Here is a 21,816-nt window from a genome sequence, read left to right on the forward strand (position 1 = left end):
TAAAATGACGCCCACAGTTTCAGATACATCCGAAAGCTAACTTTGATTAGTTTAATAAGCTAAAAACCCCCTTTCTTTTAATTTTCTATGTTCATAAACGCTAAATTATAAGGATAGACATAGAACTTATCTGCCATCTGTTAAAGAATCAGTTTTATGCCCTCAAAGATCATAAACGCTCATTGATGTCTTATTCAAGGTTCCAAACGTAACCCATGTAAATCGTAGTCGGACTCAGATGTCGAAGGAGAGCTATTTGCAATGGCATCAGATGAATTTTCTGTATATGTGCTCATACTCTGACTTTATTGTTGATGAATGTCCCTTAAGGCTTTATATCCTCACAAGCAATTGCCTCTGGATTATTCTTCAATCAAGTTTAAGCTTATTTCTTTGGCCTATAAAATGTGCAAAGAGAAATTGGGGTTGATTTAATATAATCCATTTTTGCAAGAGCCATTGCCAAAGGACAAAGTGATAAAATTCCCAGAAAAAGTACATCGAAGAATTTAGGAAGCCTCTCTTCAACTTCAATATAATTTAAAAGTCATTTAAACACTTGCATCTTTATTATTCGTAGACAACATTTTTTTAATTATATTTTGATTTCACTGAACTCTTGCCCACTCCTTCCACATACATTTTTCACACATAAGTGGTTTGTCTATATTTGTAAAAATTTGTATTAACCTTATAAATAATTTATATTGCTATATATTTCTAATTATATTATTTGGAATGAAATATATGTTTATAATTTTTAAATCTCAATATTAAAGGGAGAATTATATTGAACTCTCACACAAAAAAATTAATTACTATAAAATTCATTAATAATTGAACTAAAGTAGTTATTAATGGATTTTATAATAATTAATTTTTTTATATGAGACTTGTATATAATTCTCTAATATTAAATGACAAATTCATTTTTTTTATTATGCATCCAATTGTATAACTTCATAAGGTCAAAAAAAAATAGTAGAAAATGACAGTTAAATTTTAAAATATTAAATTAATATCATTTAAGTCTTTGATAGATTTTTTTAAAAAATAAAATAAAATAAAATATCGATTCAAATTATTACAAATTCAGGAGTTTTAATTATAAATAAATATTTAAATATTAAATATAATTTTTAGATTATAATAAAAATTTTATTTATAATTATTTAAATTGATATTTATAATTTATTTTGTAAATTTTTTTATTAATAACTTAATTTTCATTAATTCATTCCTTGAGACCTAATTATTATTCTCTCAAAAAAATTGTATAGCATCATCAATCTCTCTATATTAATATTAAAGTTAAAATATAATATAAAAATTATTAAAAAACCGTATTATTAAAACTTGATTCAACTAAAGAGTAAAGATTAAAAGACTGAAAATTAAGAAAATTGACGGTTGTCTTCCGTCTTTAAAAGGATTTACTGCGACTATTTCAAATGAAGAAAATCTCTTCTACTTTCCGAGCATATGAAAACGTCACCACCTTGACGCACCAATTCCTAAGTTCTCTTGGCTCCGGAAGTCTCTTCATTCCTCAACTCCAACTAATTATAACTACGTAGTAAACTAAACATTCTGATTCTGTCTTCACATCTCGATACTCCCTTCAACCTTTGCTCTCTTTCCTGTAAACTTTGAAAGAACACGTCCTAATGGGAAGAGGAAAGTTATCAGCTTTCAATTGCCGTTGCCTTTTCTTTTTTTGGGTCGAAACTTCAACTGCCTTCAGAGAAACCTCCTTGATCAAAGACAAGAGTCTCTGGCCCTAGTCGTTAGTGACGAACCGGAGTCACTCAACGTCATTGTTCCACCAATAGTCTCCTCTTACAATGACAGGATTTGACCCGTGCTTGATGCTCTAGAAAACCTGAGACGCCTCAACATCACCAAAGAAGGTATCAGCTCCCGACCATTGTTGTTGTGGGTGACCAGTCTTCTGGGAAGTCCAGTGTCCTAGAATCTCTTGCGGGAATCAGTTTGCCATGTGGGCAGGGAATCTGCACAAGGGTTCCCTTAGTTATGAGGCCCCAGAGCCACCCTCTTCCTTAACCGAAGCTTGCATTGGAGCATGGGAAGCGTGCAAAACTTAATCGAAGCGTTCAAGTTCTAGAGAAAGTAAGGAAGTGGTAACTAACATCATGGACAGCGTTTCAAGCTATGCAGATTGATATGAAGATTTGCGGTCTCGTGTTTTCTGCTTTTTGAATTTTTTTTTTTTTCCAGTTGCTGGTGGTGTTTGATCAGTGTCTATCCAAGTTCAAGTTTTCTCGTCCCCAGTAAGCTTTTTTGAATGTAAAAAACTGACAGCTTATGGTTTTAGATACAGCCGGAAGCAAACCTTGCTTAATTTAACTGTTGTGTTTTTGAGCCGGATAATTCTTCTAAGCTAAAAAGCCTCGACGGGTTGATATGGAACCTCAAGCATGAAGCGGGAAAGGGTTTCACGAAACAGGTACCTTGGCATATTCTGTTCGGGCATGTTTGCTGGGACATTTGGTGCAGTAGATATAAGAAACTCTTGGCACTGATGATGTAGATAGAACGGGTCAGGTTTTGCTACACTCCAGAAAGCAAAATCAGACCTTAATGTTTTACAAATGTCATACACTTAAGGGAAAAAGCCAAAAAGAAACTTCGAAAAATGGGTCAGACCAGAAATGGGCTAAGTCCGCTTAGATGTTGATGGCTCTGTTTGCAATAGAATTGGAAATGTGGAGGGTAATAAGAGATTGCAACGCTAACTACGTTGTTGGCTTTAATGCTTGTATTGGGAACTTTCCAGTGACTTTAATTGAACTGATAGGAATTTTGAATGGATTGCACATTTGCTGGGATAGAGGACAGGAATGCCAAAGTTTTTATAGATTATGCAGAGGCTATCAACCTTATCTACTGAAGCAACAATGACTCTCATCCCTTCAGGGATATTATTGATAATATTAGGTTGACCTTGAATAGAGATTGGAATGTTTCTGTTAACTTTGTTTAGAGAAGCAAATTTTTGTGTTCACTATCTAACTAGGAATGCTGGAGAATTGATAGAATCTTTTGTAACCTTTGATCAACCACCCCCTTATTGTATTAAGGCAAGGGATGATGAGAGGAATTCCTCTCTAGCTATTGATTAACTGTGTCTCATCTTGATATCTGTAAACCCTTGTTATTCAAAAAAAAAGGGGGGGGGGTTAAAAAGCCTCCCTTCTTTCAGGAATTTTGCAAAAGATAATGATTTTTGTTTGAATAGTCATTCTAGGGGGAAAAAACTCGGTAGACTGTAGAATTTTACTCAATCAGCATGTGGAGTTGGGGTATTTTAATCAATCTTTTGTCCTATGAGTTGCAGCATTATCCCTGGTTGATTTTGCAGGGATGCATTTTATTATTATGCATGAATCTTATCCTTCGTTTGTATATGACAGATTGGAGATTTATACATGTAATAGACACACAGAAACATACATACATACATACATCAATGCATTCATGTATATTATACATACATCCATCCATCCTCTTAAAAATATATATCGATAGAGCGTTCACAATGGCTGAATATTTATTGGATAAATCCTGACTGACAGACGATGTCAAGACTCATTGCAGCGTTAAAAGCAAATTGTTTTTTTTTTTTTTAATTACTTTCATTTGAATCAAATACATTTTGATACAGCACTTACAACTATACAGAATATAATAAATAAATGCAAAAGAGCTACCCAAAACTAAAGACTTCCTTATATACACCCTCCCTAGTGCATAGGGAAATTTCATTCAATAAGAATTACTCACCTGTCTTGTGACTAGACTGTCAAAACTTGAGAATTATAAGGATAGAGCTAGAACTTGTCTGCTATCTGTTAAAGAATCATTATCAGGCCCTCAAAGTTCATAAACGCTCATTGATGTTTTAGTTAAGGTTCTGAGCGGATCCCATGTAAATCATGGTCAGATGTCAAGGGAGAGCTATTTACAAGGGCATCAGTTGAATTTTCTGTATGACTTGTGCTCATACTCTGACTTTCTCTATGTTGATGAATGTCCCTCAAGGCTTTAAACCTTAAATCCTCACTAGCACTTTCTTCTGGGTTAATATCAGGAATGCTTATTCTTCCTTCAAGCATGTTCACAACCTCAGACATTGTCGGCCTACGGGATGGTGATGCATTAGTGCACAGAAGAGCCACTTTCACCATGATTTCAACTTCTTTATGGTTTACCTCTGATCCCAACCTTTCATCAACCAGTTGTATCATGTTTTCAGTTTTATGCAAATGGCATGCCTGCAATGAGATAATGGCAGGTTTTTGCATGAGATAACAACCAAAACAGTGAACAGTTCATTTCAGGTATGTTTGTATTGTTGAGAAGGAAAAGAAAGATTCAGTCATTTGCAAACACTCCCTTCAGCTTTAAAAACTGAATAATAGTAGCCTAAACTTTCACTTACGACTCTAAAACCTTTTGTCCCATTCCTATTAACGTAGATGCTACATCAAACCCTTGCCCCCCCTCCCCACTATCCACATGGCATACTCTCATTGGTTGAACATAAGTAAGATTGGTTAGATTAGTAAAAAGCTTTGCACCTGAATATAATCTCCCAATCCTAAACCCCAAAAATCCTAGATGCTGAAGGATGAAAATTTATTTTTGAAGGTGTTGCAAAACAAAGTGTGTGTGTGTGTTTCAAAATCTGTACTAGTGAACTAGTGAAATGCTTTAGCCAAACATTTCCTTCCCTTTGTAATCCAAAGTCTAATTTTAAACTGAGGAAAGTAGACAAGGATAGGGATTGCAGCAGAGTAGAATACCCAATCCAAAAGGCAAACACAATTATCACTTGGCATATAATCATTGTTGCTCTTCCCACTAATGATTTCCAAGACCACAACTCCAAAACTGTAAACATCTGCCTTGTATGTAAGGTAACCCCATAATGCATATTCTGGAGCCATATATCCTCTGCAAAAGGAACAGAAATGAATTATAGATTGTAATTTATCAATAACAAGAAAACACCAACTGGAGTTGTATCATCAAAAGAGACCACTAACATTGTCCCAACCACTCGGGTGCTAATGTGGGTCTTCTCCTCTTCATTGAGCCTAGCCAATCCAAAGTCAGATATCTTAGGATTTAAATTCCTGTCCAATAACACATTAGTGGCCTTGATATCTCGATGAACAATCTTGAGTATGGATTCTTCATGAAGAAACGCAAGACCTTTTGCTATGCCAATACAGATTTTAAGCCTTGTAGGCCAATCAAGTTTAAGCTGATCTCTATGGCCTATAAAATGTGCAAAAAGAAGTTAGAGTTGATTTAATATAAATTCTTTTTTCAAAAGCAACTGCCCAGGAAAAAATGATAAAATTCACAGAAAAAGTATATGGGAAATAAAATTTAACAGGAAAAAAAACAAAAAGCTTAACATTCCAAGCACAAAGGGGCAGTGCTTAAAATATCTGTTAAACAAATTGGTGAAGAAGATAAGCCAAAGTTATTTTTAAAAAAAAAAAAGTGTCAAAAAGTAAGATGCTTAGAAATGCTTACTAAATAAAGCACGGGCAAGGTTATTATTTTCCAGGTACTCGTAAACCAACAATAGTTGATCCCCTTCAATACAACATCCATGAAGCTTTACAAGATTAGGGTGTTGCAAACAAGATATCATGCCTATCTCATTTAAAAATTCACGGTTTCCCTGCCGGGACTTTGAAGAAAGCTGTTTTACTGCTACCCAAGTACCATCAGATAACTGCCCCTGTAAATCCAACTTCCCAGTGTTATATTTAGAATTTTACATGTGCCTGAAAAACACAAAAATCAATGCTTTGAAGAAATTGAAATTTTATGTTGCTTTAGGACAAATACCTTATAGACAGGACCAAAACCTCCTTCTCCTAACTTGTTCTCAGGACTGAAGTCGTCAGTGGCATCTCTTATCTGTTTTAGGCTATATGTTCCTATATGGGAATCTAGTCCTTGGGCACCTGTTCAATAAATCAAATGTAAAAGATGTTCCCATGGGAATAACTAGCTTCCTAAGCATTATTAGCTCAGCTTATCTCAAAAGAAAGGCTTTATATGTACCAAAAATCACATACAAAATTTCATTAAAAGAAAGGCACCTAGAGCTGCAATGCAAATTATTCATCTCAAAATAGGGATCAGTTTAGACTAATTAACCACCTTTCATAGTTTTTGGTGCTTCATAAGTAATGTTTTGTATATATAGGCCCTTTTCTATAATTTCCCTCAATTATACTTCCTCCCAAGTCAGAATATGAATTCATTGGCCACTGATGTATAACAAATCAGGAATTTAAACTTTTCAAAATATTTTATCCTTTGTTCCTCATGAAAATTTGCAGCAACTTGAATTATGGATTTCAGAATGGCATGATAGTATTTACCTTTATCACTCCCAGAGTTTCCTCTGAATTGGCTTCTCCACCAAAAGAGTCCAACTATTACAAGTATTAAGCAAATAGCCCCCACTCCAACTGCAACTCCAATTATTATATTAGCATTTCCCCTTTTAAGGCCATCTGAGCAACGTTTAGACTCTGCGAAAGAAAAGCATCAGTGATTATTCCCTCTAAATTTCATGGCAATAAATGAGATCTTTCCTATGGGAGCAAAAAATGAGAATGTTTTCAAAACACAATTATTACAAACGCAACTTCCACAATTCAAAATTTTACAAACAGAGGAGAATCCTTTTTAGGCCATTAATAGTATTAAGTAACATTTGGCCAAAAAGCACAAAACTCAATGTTGCAATTAGCTCATGAGGTTGCCATTCAACAGAAAACCGACATTAAAAATGACCCCACCAATGGGTGGAAAAGCAATTTAGTTCTTCATTTCCATTCAGGAGAGGATAATGACACTGAAAACTTGAGCATAATCAATCCCAGAAAAAAGAACGACGGAATGATGAGTTATCACTGTTTTCTTTTTCTTTAGCTTCATGGAGAGTTTTTCAAGTTTAAAATTCAGATCTACCAATCTGAGATGTTTCCCTGCATAGCTGCCTGAACAGAGCCCAAATGGCATTTGAACGAAAAGATGAAACTAACAAGATTAAATGTACGACATATAACATTAAGAGAACTTCTTTTGTTCCAAATTGATTCTAGTGAAATGTGGATGGACAACCTCAGCATGGGGAGCTCATAGGTCGGCCCAGCATCAAAGAACCAGGTTTCATGTTAATCATGGTTATAAGAGAGGGAGCTTGGTTTTCAAATTGATTACTTTTGTCATACAACACACAACATCAAAAGAGGAGGTCAGAACGAAGATGCTATGACAAGTTTCTCTAGAGGGTCCTTCACAATATCCCTTTGATAAAGAAACAATTTCGAAGTATGAAACATGATCCAAACAGTTGATACTGCCTTGGTATCAAATGTGACCAAAAATCATCCTTGAGAATAACACAATAAAAAGATAGAAACATACAACTCACCAGAAACAACAGATAAAGCTGATATAAGGGGACCATAAACTCCACTGCTAGGAATTCTTGTAGTCCCTTTGCCAGCCCAATAGAATCGTATATCCAAGGCATTATCTGTTACATTAACATTATATATTGGTATTTTAATTGGCTTTTGGGCAACATGCGCTTCATCTTCAATGTTGAAATCCTTCCAAACTAATTTTCCCTGAAAAAAGAAAGATCTTATAATTCCTGATATGAACAAACACAAAGTAGTTTCTCAAGTTTGATCAATACCTGAACATAGATGTCAAATATCCGCTTCCCAAGACTATCATATGTCTTATCATTTGAAAATTGTATCTCTGCGAAGTGTAGATTTACAGTATAGTTTCCATTTTCCAAGCAATAGTGAAAATAAGTCAGTGAAATTGGGGAGATACGTGCAGTTGCATATATATTAGGTACATTTGAGGATTCCAGAAACACAGTGTAACGTGTATTCAGAAAGTCATTGTCATCCATGAAGTCCCCAGTGCTACTGAAACCCCAGTTATTATTGGAATCATAATAAAATTTTGCTGTACCGCCCAACACATCTCCATCTCCTATGTAGAGCAAATGTTCTTTATTTTCCATCATAGTTACATCCTTTCCGCCACTATTAACATGCAAACAAGTTGAATCTGGAAAAGAGGAAAAATATAAAATTAGCCAAAATACCATAAAAACAAGGAGTTGTATTCTCAACAAACAACTTCCAAGATAATTATCAATGGCAATATTCCTTGTCATTTGAGAGTTGGAATATACTCATACAGACATAAAAATACATATATTATAGCCTACCTATGTTCTACCAATGAAATATATGTAATTTTATAGTGTGTAAGCCCTATAGCATAAATTCAACTCATTATAGTCATTTCAATTCTACATCTAGCCATTTGCACTCAGTTCTACTTTTGACATTCATTATCGTGTATCATCAAAACATCAAATTGTGTGTGTTTTTTCAATGTTCGCTGACAAATCCCATTTGCAAATTAATGCCTCATAACATAATATTTCAAACTTTAATTCCTGTGACCTAACATAGTCGCCCAAATTATTTCAGTATTTCAAATATGGAAGATTATCACATACATCTTGGACAATTGAAATTCTTCGTGCACGGCAGAGCTCTCCTTCTGTCATAAATAATGAGTGAGAACGAAAACACTGGAATTCCATTTTTCATCTGAGTTTACTAGTAGACTTTTAAAAACAAAAAGGAGAATTATATAGGTAGATGCTTACAAATCGTTGGGCCCTGAGGAGCTCTGAAACAAATTTAGGTTTAAATTCCTAACCAATAAAAACAAGAAAGGTTTACAGAAACGCCAAACTAGAGGATATATACAAACAACTATTGCAAAAGGTTTCCTCAGTCTTACAGGTTATCTTGACAAGCAGATTGCTCATGACTTAGGGTAAAATTGTTGTAAGAAAGATCACTGCGCCCAAGAATTGAAAAGAAATTCCATCAGCATTCCAATATTAATACTAAAAGTATAACATCCGAGATATAATCATACTGTTCAATTTGTGTAAAATCCATGACACGTTATAGGGTGCCACAATTTCTTTTCTAGGTTCTTCTTATGCCAGCATTGGATCTCAAGACCCGTTTATCACACTTTGAAGGGCCCACCACTGAGACCAAACATGCTACTAAAATCCATCACACATTATATTAAAGAATTTAAAACTAGAAGACTTTGAGGAAATTCATGTGAAAACAGCATGCAATAGTCATGAGTTAAAAGCATTGTGTAGAAGATACAAAACCTAAACATGACTATTTCTCCACCAAAACTCCTCTTTGTTGAGTTTTTTATCAGAAAGTTTTGTTTTTAAAGGCCATTGATACATCAAACAAAACTTATAATCATTTAGAGATACTCTCTGCTCAACGACTGCTTACATAAATTTTGTTTCTTGAATTGTCAAATGGCACAACGTAGTCATCTATGTTTCTTGAATAACGGTCGTTATTTATATGGTTAGGAGGTAAACTGTTCATAATACATACAGCACATGTTACCAAAAAAGTTATTAATGAATTCAAATTATGAAAGAATACATACTCAAAAATCATAATGTTATTAGGCTTTTACAAAATTAGTGAGTATTTAAATAATGATGAGAACAAGGATGGAAATGGATTCTGTGTTGTTCTTCACGCTACCACGAGTTATATCAATAATTCGAGTCTTAATAATTCCAGTCAGCAGATATAAGAAGTACAAGTTAATTACAATGATTGTAAAATCTTGGTATTACATGGTTAACTGATCACCCTTCCCTGATGGTTAAGATGTCCAGAGAGTATGGTATAATTTGATAGAAATGGTTGGTGGCAGACACCCAATTATTATGTCAGAATATGATGTGAGCTATATAAGGTTCAAGTGCTTGTTCTCTTCCTTACGAATAGCATTGGTATATTTTCTACGTTGAAACTTCAAAACTATTTAGCAGGAAAGAGAATAGAATACCGTCTAGAACAAGATTTGATACTTGAGAGCTATCTTGCATTTCCATTAGAAACAGTCATCCAACATAGCTGTGAATAATGATTACCTATTCACTTTCCTATTTGAGAATACATAAACTAAATGGATCAATCAGTTCAAAGTTTCTAGACAATAAACAGTGAATAATTTGTCACCAAACCATCCTCATGGTTAATAATATGGTAAAGAAAAAAAAAATTAGACCTTATAAACACAGGATATGGACAATAGACACATGGAGAAAACTCAGAAGCAGATAAACATCAAGTACACTCGAATTTAAATTGTAAACTCCCATGTCCAACTGATAGCAAATATATCATCATGAATATACTTGAATGCACAGTAATAAGTCCATTGTAAATCTAAAAATAAAATAAACTGACTCCAAGATAAGATGCATACATGTTGCTTCCAGCCTTCAAGATTGAGTCTGGTATATTTCCACTTAGCATGTTGCCAGTCAAAAACCTGACGAAAATACAAATTGGTAACGGGGCCATATTTTCAACAGTTCACGGAATAGGCAATCAGGACATATTTTATAAGGGGCGTGTTAGAGTACATGGTTTTGAGGAAATTCTTAGGTTACATGTTTCCTAAGCAGATCTCATCATATTTTATCTATTCAGCATCAGCTAACTTTCTGTGAATTATATGACTATTTCAATTATAAAAATATTCATGACGATAATTGTTCAGGCAAAATTGATAATGTTAAGAAAGGCAATTTTGCAAAGTGGATCGCTAAAAAGTCTACAAGTTATTGGAAGCTACAAAGGACTAGTTAAAAAGCATTAAACAACAAATATTTGGATGGTCTAAATATAGAAAATGTCGATGGCAAGTTGAACAAATATATTAAAAAGTATACTAAAATATATACATAATTTTAGAGTTAATTTAATTTATTTATTTTAAATAAACCAGACCTAGTTAATAAAAATACCCCTTAAAATCGCATTTGAAATTTCCAACAAAAACTGTTTTAGTTAATATTTCATTGCCTTGCATGGCCTCAAATAAATGCTGGATACGCAAAAAATGGAGAGATTTCCATCAAGGTCAGAGAAGATTATCACTTTTTTTTTTTTTCGGGTACTTGTTATGAAAACTAATCATATATTTTATACCAGTAAGAAGAGATTATAAAAGCATTAAGAGACGTACAAATTTCTTTTCTTGTTATCACAGAAATCAAAGGCCCGGTTGAAATAAAAAGGTTGGAACAGTTTTCAAACTTCACTATTGGCCCATCAATTGATCAGATCAACTCGAAATTAAGTAAAGCAAAAGCCACAAGGTGACAGTGAAAATGAAAAACGGAAATTTAACACGTTTCTTGTTTTATGGAGACCAGGACAACACAATCCTCATTTATACAGTGAAAACTTCAAAATTTCAGGGAGAGCAGGAGGAGCTTCAATTGCTTAAAAACTTACACAAATTTTATTAGAACAGTGACTCCTTCAGTAAATCCATATTATATTGATTGAGAGAGAAGTTACTAATCTTCTAATGTCACGTAACTAGACTTTGGGGCAAAATACTTACACAAATTTCAGATGCTTTGAATTGACAGTTGCTGGAAATTCCCCAACTAACTTATTAAAACTGACATCCCTGCAACGGTTGAAAAGAAAAATTAAGAATCTGCATTAAGCTATCATCAACGGTCATGCATGTGCGGTATTTGAGGTGGCATTCTAGAACCAAATAATAGAAGTCTAAAAATTACCTATATGCATTATATGATTCAGTTGGAAAATTGAGTTTCTAAAAATGGATAGATTATTGTCTTCCATATGAAGAAGTTCAATAAATCAAAATTCAAGGAATATACGAAATTTCAGGTGAAGCAGAGATGGTAAATTAAATTTATAATAATTGGTTCATTAAAAAAAAAAAAAAAACTTTTACTAGATTAAGATTTGTATGGTTCCACTTTCTTTGTCTTGCAAGCAAGAAGAGATTAAATAATATCTTTTGACAATTGCCTTTGTTCTCTTTCCACATTCCTTATTTCTCTCTCCTGTATCTTATTTTCTCTAATTTTTTTTTTAAATTATAACCTATTTATTTATGCATTCATGTGCTCCTCTCTTGATACATTAGAATTATCTTGAAATATAAAGTACTCCATATGACGGTCTGACAGTCTTGAAATCACTAGTCACAACATTTAGCACAACCTAATTCCATATTTCTTTTTAAACTCTGATGATATGCCTAGTAAGTACAATCTTGGAATGAAATTGATTGCTTAGTTAAATTTTCAACACAAAAATAGGATGAAAGGAGTAGCTTTTATGTATTAATATTTGCTTCAATGATAAAATATTTGAAACCTAAGGTACATCAGATTCATATGCATTACTCACAGCATTTCTAAGTCCTGCATTGTCCAGACGTAGGCAGGTAGCTCTCCAGTAATATTGCAATTTCTTAAAACCCTAAATTGAAAATATGAATCACTTTAAATCGAACATTACCAGAAACAAAAATTGTATGACCTCAAAAACGTCACACAACATACAATTTTATCAGTGCTGTCATATTGCTTAGGGAAGGAAAATCCTGACTGGGACCACCTATGTCACTAATTTTCCTGTGCAAATAAAAATGTCGCCAACCTGAGCAAATTATTGATATGAACCAGAAATAAATAAAACATTAAAAAAAGGAGGCTCTTCACTCACAGATGACGTAAATTACTTAGAAGAGATATGTTTGATGGGATGGGCCCCTCAAGTCCACTTCCATGCATTTCTCTTGAATGAGGTAAAATGAGATGAGAAAATAGAGGAGGAAATAGGCATAGTGTTGGGTTATCTACTTGTCAAGAGTGAAACCACACAAAAATAGTCAAGGAAGAAAAGAAAAAAGAAATTCAAACTCACAGTCTTTGAAGTAGTTCCCAATTCTGGATGAAATTAGGTATTGTTCCACTGAAATTGTTATCATTTATCCTACTGCAATGCACCACAATATGAAATTCATCAGAAAACACTATCATTATTTATTTTATAAGAACGCTATGAAACAAAGTAACCAAGAGCATACAAATCTGTCAAATTCTTTAATTGCGAAAATGATACTGGTAAGCGTCCTGAAAATTTATTGGATGACAAAACCCTGAAATGAGAACAATGCCAATATAATCCATCAGAATGGAGTTTTAGATCTTCAAATATATTCCAACAAACACGAGAATTACAGGGAAAATAAGTCAAAAGTGATGCCTTACAGAGTCTGCAGGTTAATCAGATTTCCAAGCTCAGGAGGAATAAGACCAGAAAATTGGTTTGATTCAAGGCTCCTAATGGGAAATATGAGAGGAATTAAAAAGTATAAAATTCAGAAATTCATGATGACAAAGTGGGATAAACACACTGAGCCATCGGAATTCTTTTTTGTTATTTGGCTAGCTGAAGGGGAAATTATGCATAAAACTCTGAAATCTAGACAATTGAAGCTTACAGTTATAAAAATAAAATAAAGACAGACACAAAGTTTCATAAACTGAACTTTGATCAACATGAGTTCAGAAAATAAATAAATGAGAAAAACTTAAGTTCAATACGTACAGGTATGTTAGAGTGGTCATCTTTCCCAGCTCCTTAGGAATTTCCCCTGATAAACGATTCACAAGAACAGATCTGCATAAGTCATAGACATGAAGTTATTAGTTAAAAGGAAAGACAAGGAAAAGACTGAAATTTACAACAGCAGATAAGAACTTACATTGAAGATAAATTAATTGAAGTCCATTCCTTAGGGATTGTACCATTTAGGTAATTGAGAGCAAAATCGCTACAATGACAGAAAAAATCACGCATCTAAAAAGGGCTCTAATAAAGTATTGACACTAACAAGTATTCAACCATTCAATTTGGAGCTAAAATAATTCAAAGTGGGAAAAGAACAGAAAGTGAATACTAATAGTAAGCAAGTGCTTAAGCATTTTTCATGGAGCTCATACACTTTTTTAAGGTAAGGAAGCTTGACCAGCTGAGGTGGAAGCACACCAGGAAGGCTATACCCTTTGAGCACACTAAAATATGAAAAAACAAAAAATATTAGCACCAGACAAAACTTCAAAATCCAAGATCCCTAATGATACCACAAAAAATAATGAATCAATTACTAAGAAGTTAGAAAAGGTGAGGACAAGATAAGGGAACTTTACATGCTCACAACATGACAATTAGTGCCATTTTCAGAAAAGCATTGACAACCAATACTGCTCTGAGATCCACTGGGCGGTACTGGTGTCAAACCCACCATTTCAATTTGACAAGAGTCGCCATCAAACTTCCAGTAGGTGGCACCCATTGTACTAAGAATTTCTTGAAGAGCATCAACTGGATAGCATTTGAGGTGGTATGAGAATGACATAAAGTTGTATTGCATAAGAAAATAAAACAAACTTACAGGTAACATTAGGATTAAATCAAAATTGACATGCCCAATATTATGAAATCAGGAATTAGATTGACAATCAAATGTTACCAGATAGAGCTACATTTTCACATATTCAACTATCAGTCCCTTTTTGCACGTAAAAATGTTGCAAACAACAAGGAAAACTCCATCAATCAATAGTTTATCTTGAACCTTGAACAAAGCTTTCCATGCCGTTGATAGAATATAGAACAGAAAACCTCCCTTTCTGGAATAATTATTAGCTTGTTTTCTAAATAAATTTGAAAGACTTGCCAGCTTTACCACTAGCATATTAACGCAGAAGGGGCTTAATGCATTTAAGTTTAAGATACATATTACATATTCATGAAGCAGTCAAAAACAGTAAAATCAATTAATAGAAAAATAGGAATCAATTCTGCAATTTTACAGAACATTGAAAAGTTTAGAATTACATTTCTACACTAGTAACCAATTTAAATTAATGAGGATGCAAGTTGCAACCAAACACACAAAAACAGAGATATAACATGATAAGCTTTTAGCCTAACCCTAAAGGTAAAGACCAGAAGATCACTACCCAGAAGATGAACGTAGTCTGTACAAGATATCATAACTCTTACAGACACACTGGATGATTGAGCCCAGAAATTTACGCAACATACGGAACAATGCAAGCAAAATCTATATCTAAAATATAAATAAATTGGTAAGTCATTTATTTAATTACAATAAACAGAACAAATAAGTTTCAGTACGATGCAAAGCCCACACTAACATCATCTGCTCACTCTGGATGGCAATCAGATTCAGAGCCAAGTTTTTAAGATATTTCTATAAATAAGATTACAAGCAAGGATTTACAGTATAAAAACAAAATCACAATTTTAAAGGTAACCTAAAGCTTAGTTAGATGTTGGAGATAAAGGAAGCATGGAACCAAGGGTCAGAAATTTACAGCGTTTCACCCATAAACAAAGTGAAATCTCAGCTCAATATTCCAAAGAGCAAGTCTCAACATTCAACAATATTACCCGGGGGCAAACCAAAACTACATCGTTTCAAAATTTTCCCCTTCTACCACACTTTCACAAAAAATAAGGCTTACCTTCTACTTGAGGTAGTTTTGATTCTGCGTATCTGAGCCATCTGAAAGAACTCAGCGCAACAATTAGGAAAGCAAAGAAGTTCCTTGCCAGCATGCTTGAAGACTCAGCCTACACAGAGTGCTGCTTTTTGAAGTTACAAACAGAGAGCACCATATATGAAAGGCTTGTTTTTTTTCTGCAAAGGTGGTTCCTTTTGGATTATGAGCTAAGAGAATATGAACTTAGAAGAAAAAAATGAACCCCAGATGGGAAATCTAAAGGGGGACCATAAGGGACATGCATGAATTGATCTTCATCGATGACAATCGAAGAAAGCGACACTTCGAGCCTTGACCATAGAAACGTCAAATTGAGTTCTATTAGAGAGAATGTGTAAGAAGAGCTGGCTTGCAAATATCCGTACAGTCGTTATACCGCTACACTACTATCATTGATTTGAGCCCATAAACTAGACGCTTCACGCCCACGTTCTAATTAATTGATCGTATAAGAATATAAGATTTATTTATATAATATGTGTGTGCGACATGGAATTAACTGGATTCAATGGAAATCTGAACTGAAAATTGTATTTCAAGTAGAATTTTAAAGTGCTAAAAATTCAATGACAAACTCAAAACAGTGTGACATTTGCTGACAATGCCCGCAGCCAAGTTACCCGGGGTTGTCCATTGAATTTAGCGCGAACAGTGGTTTCATAGCTGTGGGACCCTCTTATTCTTCTACTTTCTTCTTTGACTTTCTTTTTTGGCCATCTTCTTTGACGTTATGCAATCCAAATCCTATGTTATTTCCGTGAGTATCCATCCAGTTTTTTATGTGAGGCTCATGGAAAAATGGGAGAGGTGTGTGTGTGTGTGAAATTTACAGTTAAAAAAAGTGAGAGAGTAAGATCTGTAATAAAATTATAAACTTAATTTATATAAATAAATAAAATAAATGAACAAATTAGTTCCTAAATTATAAAAGTGTCTAAAATTTTAAATTTATTTTTTATACATATTTCCCTTCAAATATATAATAGTATAACAACATCTTAATTTATGTATCGCATACACGGCACCATTTATACTATAAATAATTAACTCTTCTGTTATATTATTTACTACCAGATCTCATCATAACTTTGGTGGGCGTTCTTCTTAGTTTACATCTTTTCATGGGGATAAAGATAAATGATTAGTTAAGTTTTTAATTCAGTTATATTGTTTGTTATGATATCTTATTCAATAAATTCTTTGAATATCATTCTTGGTCTTCATCTGCATCATTTCATGGCACTAAAGATCCTATGCTCCAAACATCATTAAGAGAATTATCCATGTTTAATAAGGGAAAATATCAATTGAGGGCCACTTGAAGGATTTTATATCAAAGAATGATATTAAAATTCTAATTTTTCATTGGTCCTTAGCTAAAAATAATTTTTTTAAAAAAATAACTTAATTGCCCCTCTTGATGAAAGAGAAACAATTAAATATGAATTAGTTTTTAACGTTCCAATGTATTGTTATCAATCATAAATTGATTGTTATCAAAATTTAATTTACTTGTTCTTAATGTAATATGAATGCTTATTCTATTAAAATCGCATTATTAGTTTTTCAATCTCATTAAAATTCAAATGTATTGTTGTCAATTACGAATTAGTTATTATTAAAACTCGAATTGCTTGATAGTGGACACTTGTTCCATTAAATTTGTGCTATTGATTTTTTAATCTTATTAAAGTCTAAATATATTGTTGTTAATCATGAATTGGTTATTACCAAAACCTGAATGGCTTATGGTTTATGTAAAGTGAACATGTGTTCCATTAAATCTTTCTTGTTAATCTTTTTAATTTTTTCAAATTTTAAATATGTTGTTATTAATGACGAAGTGATTGCTGTCAAAACTCAAATAGCTTGTTTATGCAAAAAGAACACTTATTCTATTAAACTTTTGCTATTAATTTTCCAGTTTTGTTAAATTATGAATGTGTATTTTGGTTAATTATGAATTGATTGTTGTCAAAATTCAAATAACTTGTTATTTATGTAAGGAGAACATTTGTTATTTTAAAATTTAAGAGTAATTCAGTCATTTTCCATAAAAACTTTTATGCAGCTAAGGACCAAGGGGATGCAGTAAAAAATAAAAATCTTAAAGTTTTTTTTTATATAAAATACTTTCAATGGTCCTTTAGTGATATTTTTTATTTAATATTTAATTATATCTCGAATGAAATTACTTGCTTTTAATAAGAAGATATATACATACATATATATATATATATATATATATATATACGCGCACGCACAATAAAAAAAAATTATAAGCGATGTCATATTGCTTGCACACGTTTTTTTCCCCTGAATTTTGCTTGCACACTTTTAACGGCACTTTTCTTTCCTTTTTTCACATGTCCAAACAATATTAATTTAATATATGGGAGTATATTATTGAAATAAAATAGTTACATTTGCGAATTGTATGTTGTTAATAACAAATTTGTAATGATGATGATAAATACTAAAAGCCATTAGAGTCTTTAACTGGAAGACGCAAAATGAAGGTAAATACTAAAATTATGGGTTGTTTGTACCTACCCACCAAACCCAAACTCCCTTTTGTTATGTGACCAGAAAACGTAACTGATCTTCTTCTCTAAGGTGGCGTGATTCCACTTTATCATGTTGGAGTCGTAGTATTGAAGTCTTATTTTTTAATAATATATTTTTTTCCATAAGTTTTTATAACACTGCTCTTTTTTTACATTTTCTTTTACTAATTTTTTAATGATAATAATGGCGGACAGGTTTTTCCAATTTTCTGTTGGCTGCGAAGCATCTTTGCAACAGGATGTGTTTTTTCTTTCTTTTTTTTTTTTTGGTCTAGTACGCACAGTCCATATATTTACAAAAGAAATGTTATAAAAATTAGATCGATCATTAAATTAATTAAAATATTGATTTATGATTCAATGATTAGACTATAATTTAAATTATGGTCCAATCATTTATAAATAAATTAATATATTTTAAATACTATATGTTTTAAATAGTAAGAAATAATCATGTATAGAAATAAAAATGAATGTTTAACTTTCAAACAAAATAATATACAATAAAAAAAATATAATATTCATCAATATATAACTATTGAGGTTTGATTTTTTATAAGAAATATAATATTCATCAATATAAGAAATGAATGTTTGATGTTTTTATATACCTATTTCTTCTATTATATGCCTATGTTTTTATATGTTTTTGTTGATGTTTTTATATAATATTCATCATTATTTTTTTAGAATTATGCTAAAATATCTTTGATTTTGTTTTTATTTTAAAGATGCACGCGTATTTTCCTTAAAATAATGCTAAGGTAGAAATAAACATGCAAATTAACCACTTATTAAAATATACAATTCTTTTACCCCCAAAAAAAAAAATAGAGAGAGTATACAGTTGCATGTGAATGAACTGTAGCATCCATTACATATGCATACATAGTTATATACTACGTAAGCAGGTGTGCACTTAAACTATTCTTTTTTATTTTTTTAATTGCTATCCTAGACTTATCTCATATTTAAGTTGAAGGGACTTTAATAATACCTAAAGTAATCAAGATTGAGTCAAGTTTGAATCCTTTCGAATAGGATCATTATCATCAACCATGTTGTATTTTCAAAAACTGAACCCTAAACATCTGGTTAAAGCATTAAGCTAATAACCTAATACAATTTCCACATCAGTCGAACTAAGCATTGGTATTTAAACTAATCTTTTATAATTAATGTTATTTTATCTTAAGATTCCATAGTTTTCTTTCAAGCTTTTTTTTTGGTATAAACCATCGGATATCTTGGGTTCATTACTCACCTCAGACTAATCCGGACCTCTCGCGAGAAGACCTTACAGTAGTAGCGAGGTATCGATGGAACGATTTTTTTGAGGTCGTGTTAATTATCGCGTCTGTCACTCCTTGAGATTTAAACTCTCACCCTGAGAAATGTAAATAGTAACCCTTAACAACTCTATCGAGTGCTCATTGGTTCTTTCAAGCCTTTTCCTTGTAAGAGCCTAGCAAAATGTCAAAGTCCTCCCTTCCAAATGCTAGTGGTTGTCTATTTTAAATAAATAAATAAATAAAATCTGGAACAAGGCTGAAGGAGCTTGCCCAAAGACGTGGACAGAGAAAGCCCAATTACAATAGGGCCATTTTACTCTCGGTGGAGTCCAATTTTCACTCCCCGCCGCCAAAAGCAAAATTTTACCAAGGTCCAATTGCCTATGACTGATATATCCTTTTTGTTTTTACCTTTTTTTTTTGTTGTTTTTGATATTGTAGGTGTGTGTTTTTATATAATATATATAGTTGGAAAAAATAGTTTATATAATAAATGTAGCGAAACACACACACATGGTGTAGCATTGTTGCTGGTGATGAAAGTGTTTGGAGAAGAAACAAATAACAAAGGCTGGCTTGAGGTGGAACGCGCAGCTTATATAAGGTGTTAAGAGTATGATGTGGATGATTGAAAACAAAAAAAAAAAAAAAAAACATACGCATCAAACTGCTCATTACGGAATTTGATGAAGTCAAAACAAAGAGTCCTTGCAAATGTAAATTTCTTTACATAATCTTATGACTGCGCTTTTCAAGGCGACAATGCTTTCATACTTTATATGCTTAGTTCTTGATTGCGTTGCGAAGAGCTCCCACCTCAGTGATAAATGCATGTAATACCCCACATCAGTAGAGTTTTTTTTTTTTTTTTTGGGACCAGCAGCAAGCTTCATTAAGAGCAAAGAAATAGGTCTACAGGCAGTACAGAGGGAAATAAAAAACAGCAAAGCAAACAAGTCATAAGCCAACTACGCAGAGACCTATACATAACTTCAAAAAGCTGAGCCAAGTATAATAATTATCCAATGCGTTCCCAATCACTGTTAATCACCAGTTGCTGATATTCATGAATAGAGGAACTTGAGTCTTTCAGTAAAATAGCAAAAGAGGGTGTGGAGGGGTGAGAACCCAACCATCAAAATCCACTCCTTTTAGAGATGAGATCGCCAACCAATCAACAATAAAGTTTCCTTCCCGCTTAACAAACAAGAAAGAGATATGATCTAGAGACTCAAGTGCCACAAATAGATATTCAAGAAGCCCATGAAAGGACCAATGACAAAAGGAAGTGTTTTTATGAAAACCAGCTCGATAGATCTATACAATCCATTTCAGTCACTACTTTAGATCTACAAAATTTAGAGGCTAAAGAAATAGCTTTTTCACAAGCCAAAAATTCTGATAAAAAATTTGAATCAGCTGAGACCAGGCTTCGCCATCCTTTTACAAACATACTAAAGCTGTTTCTAACACTTACTCCAATTGCAGCTGTCTTAGTGGAGTTTAAAAAAGCTCCATCACTATTAATTTTAAAGGACCCTTCATTAGGAGGAAGTCAATCAGCATTAAAGATTTCATTTGTATTGGCCGTTACTTGGTTACTACAATTTATCTTCTAGAATTCATCAACCACAACTTTGGTTGAGTTGATAACCTGAATAGGATTTAATGCTGCAGCATTGAAAACTCCACATCAGTAGAGGTTAAAGCTCATGATATACATGCAATATCTTATGTTTTTTAATAGATAAGGTCACAATTAGAGCCACACGACTGCGAACAAATCAAGATGTATTTGGGAAAAAAAAAATAAAAGAAAAGTCTTGCACTCATTAGACGGCTCATTAAAAATTCTGATATCAAAACTATTATATAATGTTTATTTGATGCACAAGCCAATCCGCATACTAAATAGCTTCTCTAAAAGTGTGATTGACGAAAATTTATCAATTGTGTGTAATGAGATCTTTGATCCTTCTGATGATACAGATCCAAAAATGATTCTGATCATATTTATTACTTGATATGAGCTGAATTGTTTCTTTAGAACTGTAATGTATGTAGCATGAGAGTAATTTTCTTCTTAGCAAAGTTTCAAACCTTCTAAAATACCTAAAAGTTCTATAACAATGAATGGATGGTTGCTTAAAAATTTCATGAATCCCTTTCAGTTTTCTTGAAAATCTCAAATGACACCCCTTGGCAAATAGTAAATTCATTCAATTTTGCAAAAATATTTGGGATTAAAAATATCCATTTGCTTAGTTAAAAAAAGTACTCATCACACACACACACACACTAATATTAAGTGATATCCAGAGCAAATATCCATTTGCTTATCACACACACACACACACACACA

At 32.7% G+C, this 21,816-nt stretch overlaps 1 protein-coding gene across 2 annotated transcripts; it reads right to left on the reverse strand.

Annotated features, from left to right (window-relative positions):
- Window positions 1-3,620: 3,620 nt before the first annotated feature.
- LOC129285841 (probable LRR receptor-like serine/threonine-protein kinase RFK1) lies at window positions 3,621-15,969 on the reverse strand. Of its 2 annotated transcripts, none has more exons than XM_054921773.1 (24): window positions 15,557-15,969; window positions 14,213-14,387; window positions 14,006-14,077; window positions 13,768-13,836; window positions 13,611-13,682; window positions 13,271-13,342; window positions 13,087-13,158; window positions 12,924-12,995; window positions 12,739-12,794; window positions 12,560-12,656; window positions 12,405-12,476; window positions 11,578-11,646; window positions 10,429-10,494; window positions 8,902-8,961; window positions 8,765-8,812; window positions 8,612-8,655; window positions 7,763-8,151; window positions 7,493-7,691; window positions 6,432-6,584; window positions 5,890-6,008; window positions 5,569-5,779; window positions 5,070-5,304; window positions 4,827-4,977; window positions 3,621-4,295 (listed from the first exon to the last, which is right to left on the reverse strand). In XM_054921773.1, exons 1-24 carry the CDS (start codon window positions 15,648-15,650, stop codon window positions 3,927-3,929), a joined length of 3,036 nt encoding a protein of 1,011 aa, XP_054777748.1. In that variant the 5' UTR covers window positions 15,651-15,969; the 3' UTR covers window positions 3,621-3,926. The 2 variants fall into 2 exon arrangements, with proteins under 2 accessions (XP_054777748.1, XP_054777749.1); XM_054921774.1 differs by having other exon boundaries at window positions 12,560-12,631; window positions 12,723-12,794; window positions 15,557-15,968.
- Between the last annotated feature and the right edge of the window lie 5,847 nt (window positions 15,970-21,816).

The sequence above is a fragment of the Prosopis cineraria genome, unplaced genomic scaffold, assembly GCF_029017545.1.
Source record: "Prosopis cineraria cultivar Desert tree isolate PC_DT_omini unplaced genomic scaffold, ASM2901754v1 PC11, whole genome shotgun sequence".
Taxonomy (NCBI): domain Eukaryota; kingdom Viridiplantae; phylum Streptophyta; class Magnoliopsida; order Fabales; family Fabaceae; genus Prosopis; species Prosopis cineraria.

Bases quoted from the DNA above. Each gene is read 5' to 3' on its own strand.
- LOC129285841 (XM_054921773.1), bottom strand. From the start codon at position 15,650: ATGCTGGCAAGGAACTTCTTTGCTTTCCTAATTGTTGCGCTGAGTTCT. The intron at 13,837-14,005 runs GTATGAGCTCCA...CTGTCATTGTAG, and splicing joins CTTCCTTACCTTAAAAAAGT to CGATTTTGCTCTCAATTACC. The intron at 13,159-13,270 runs GTAAGGCATCAC...TTCTCATTTCAG, and splicing joins CTGATTAACCTGCAGACTCT to GGTTTTGTCATCCAATAAAT.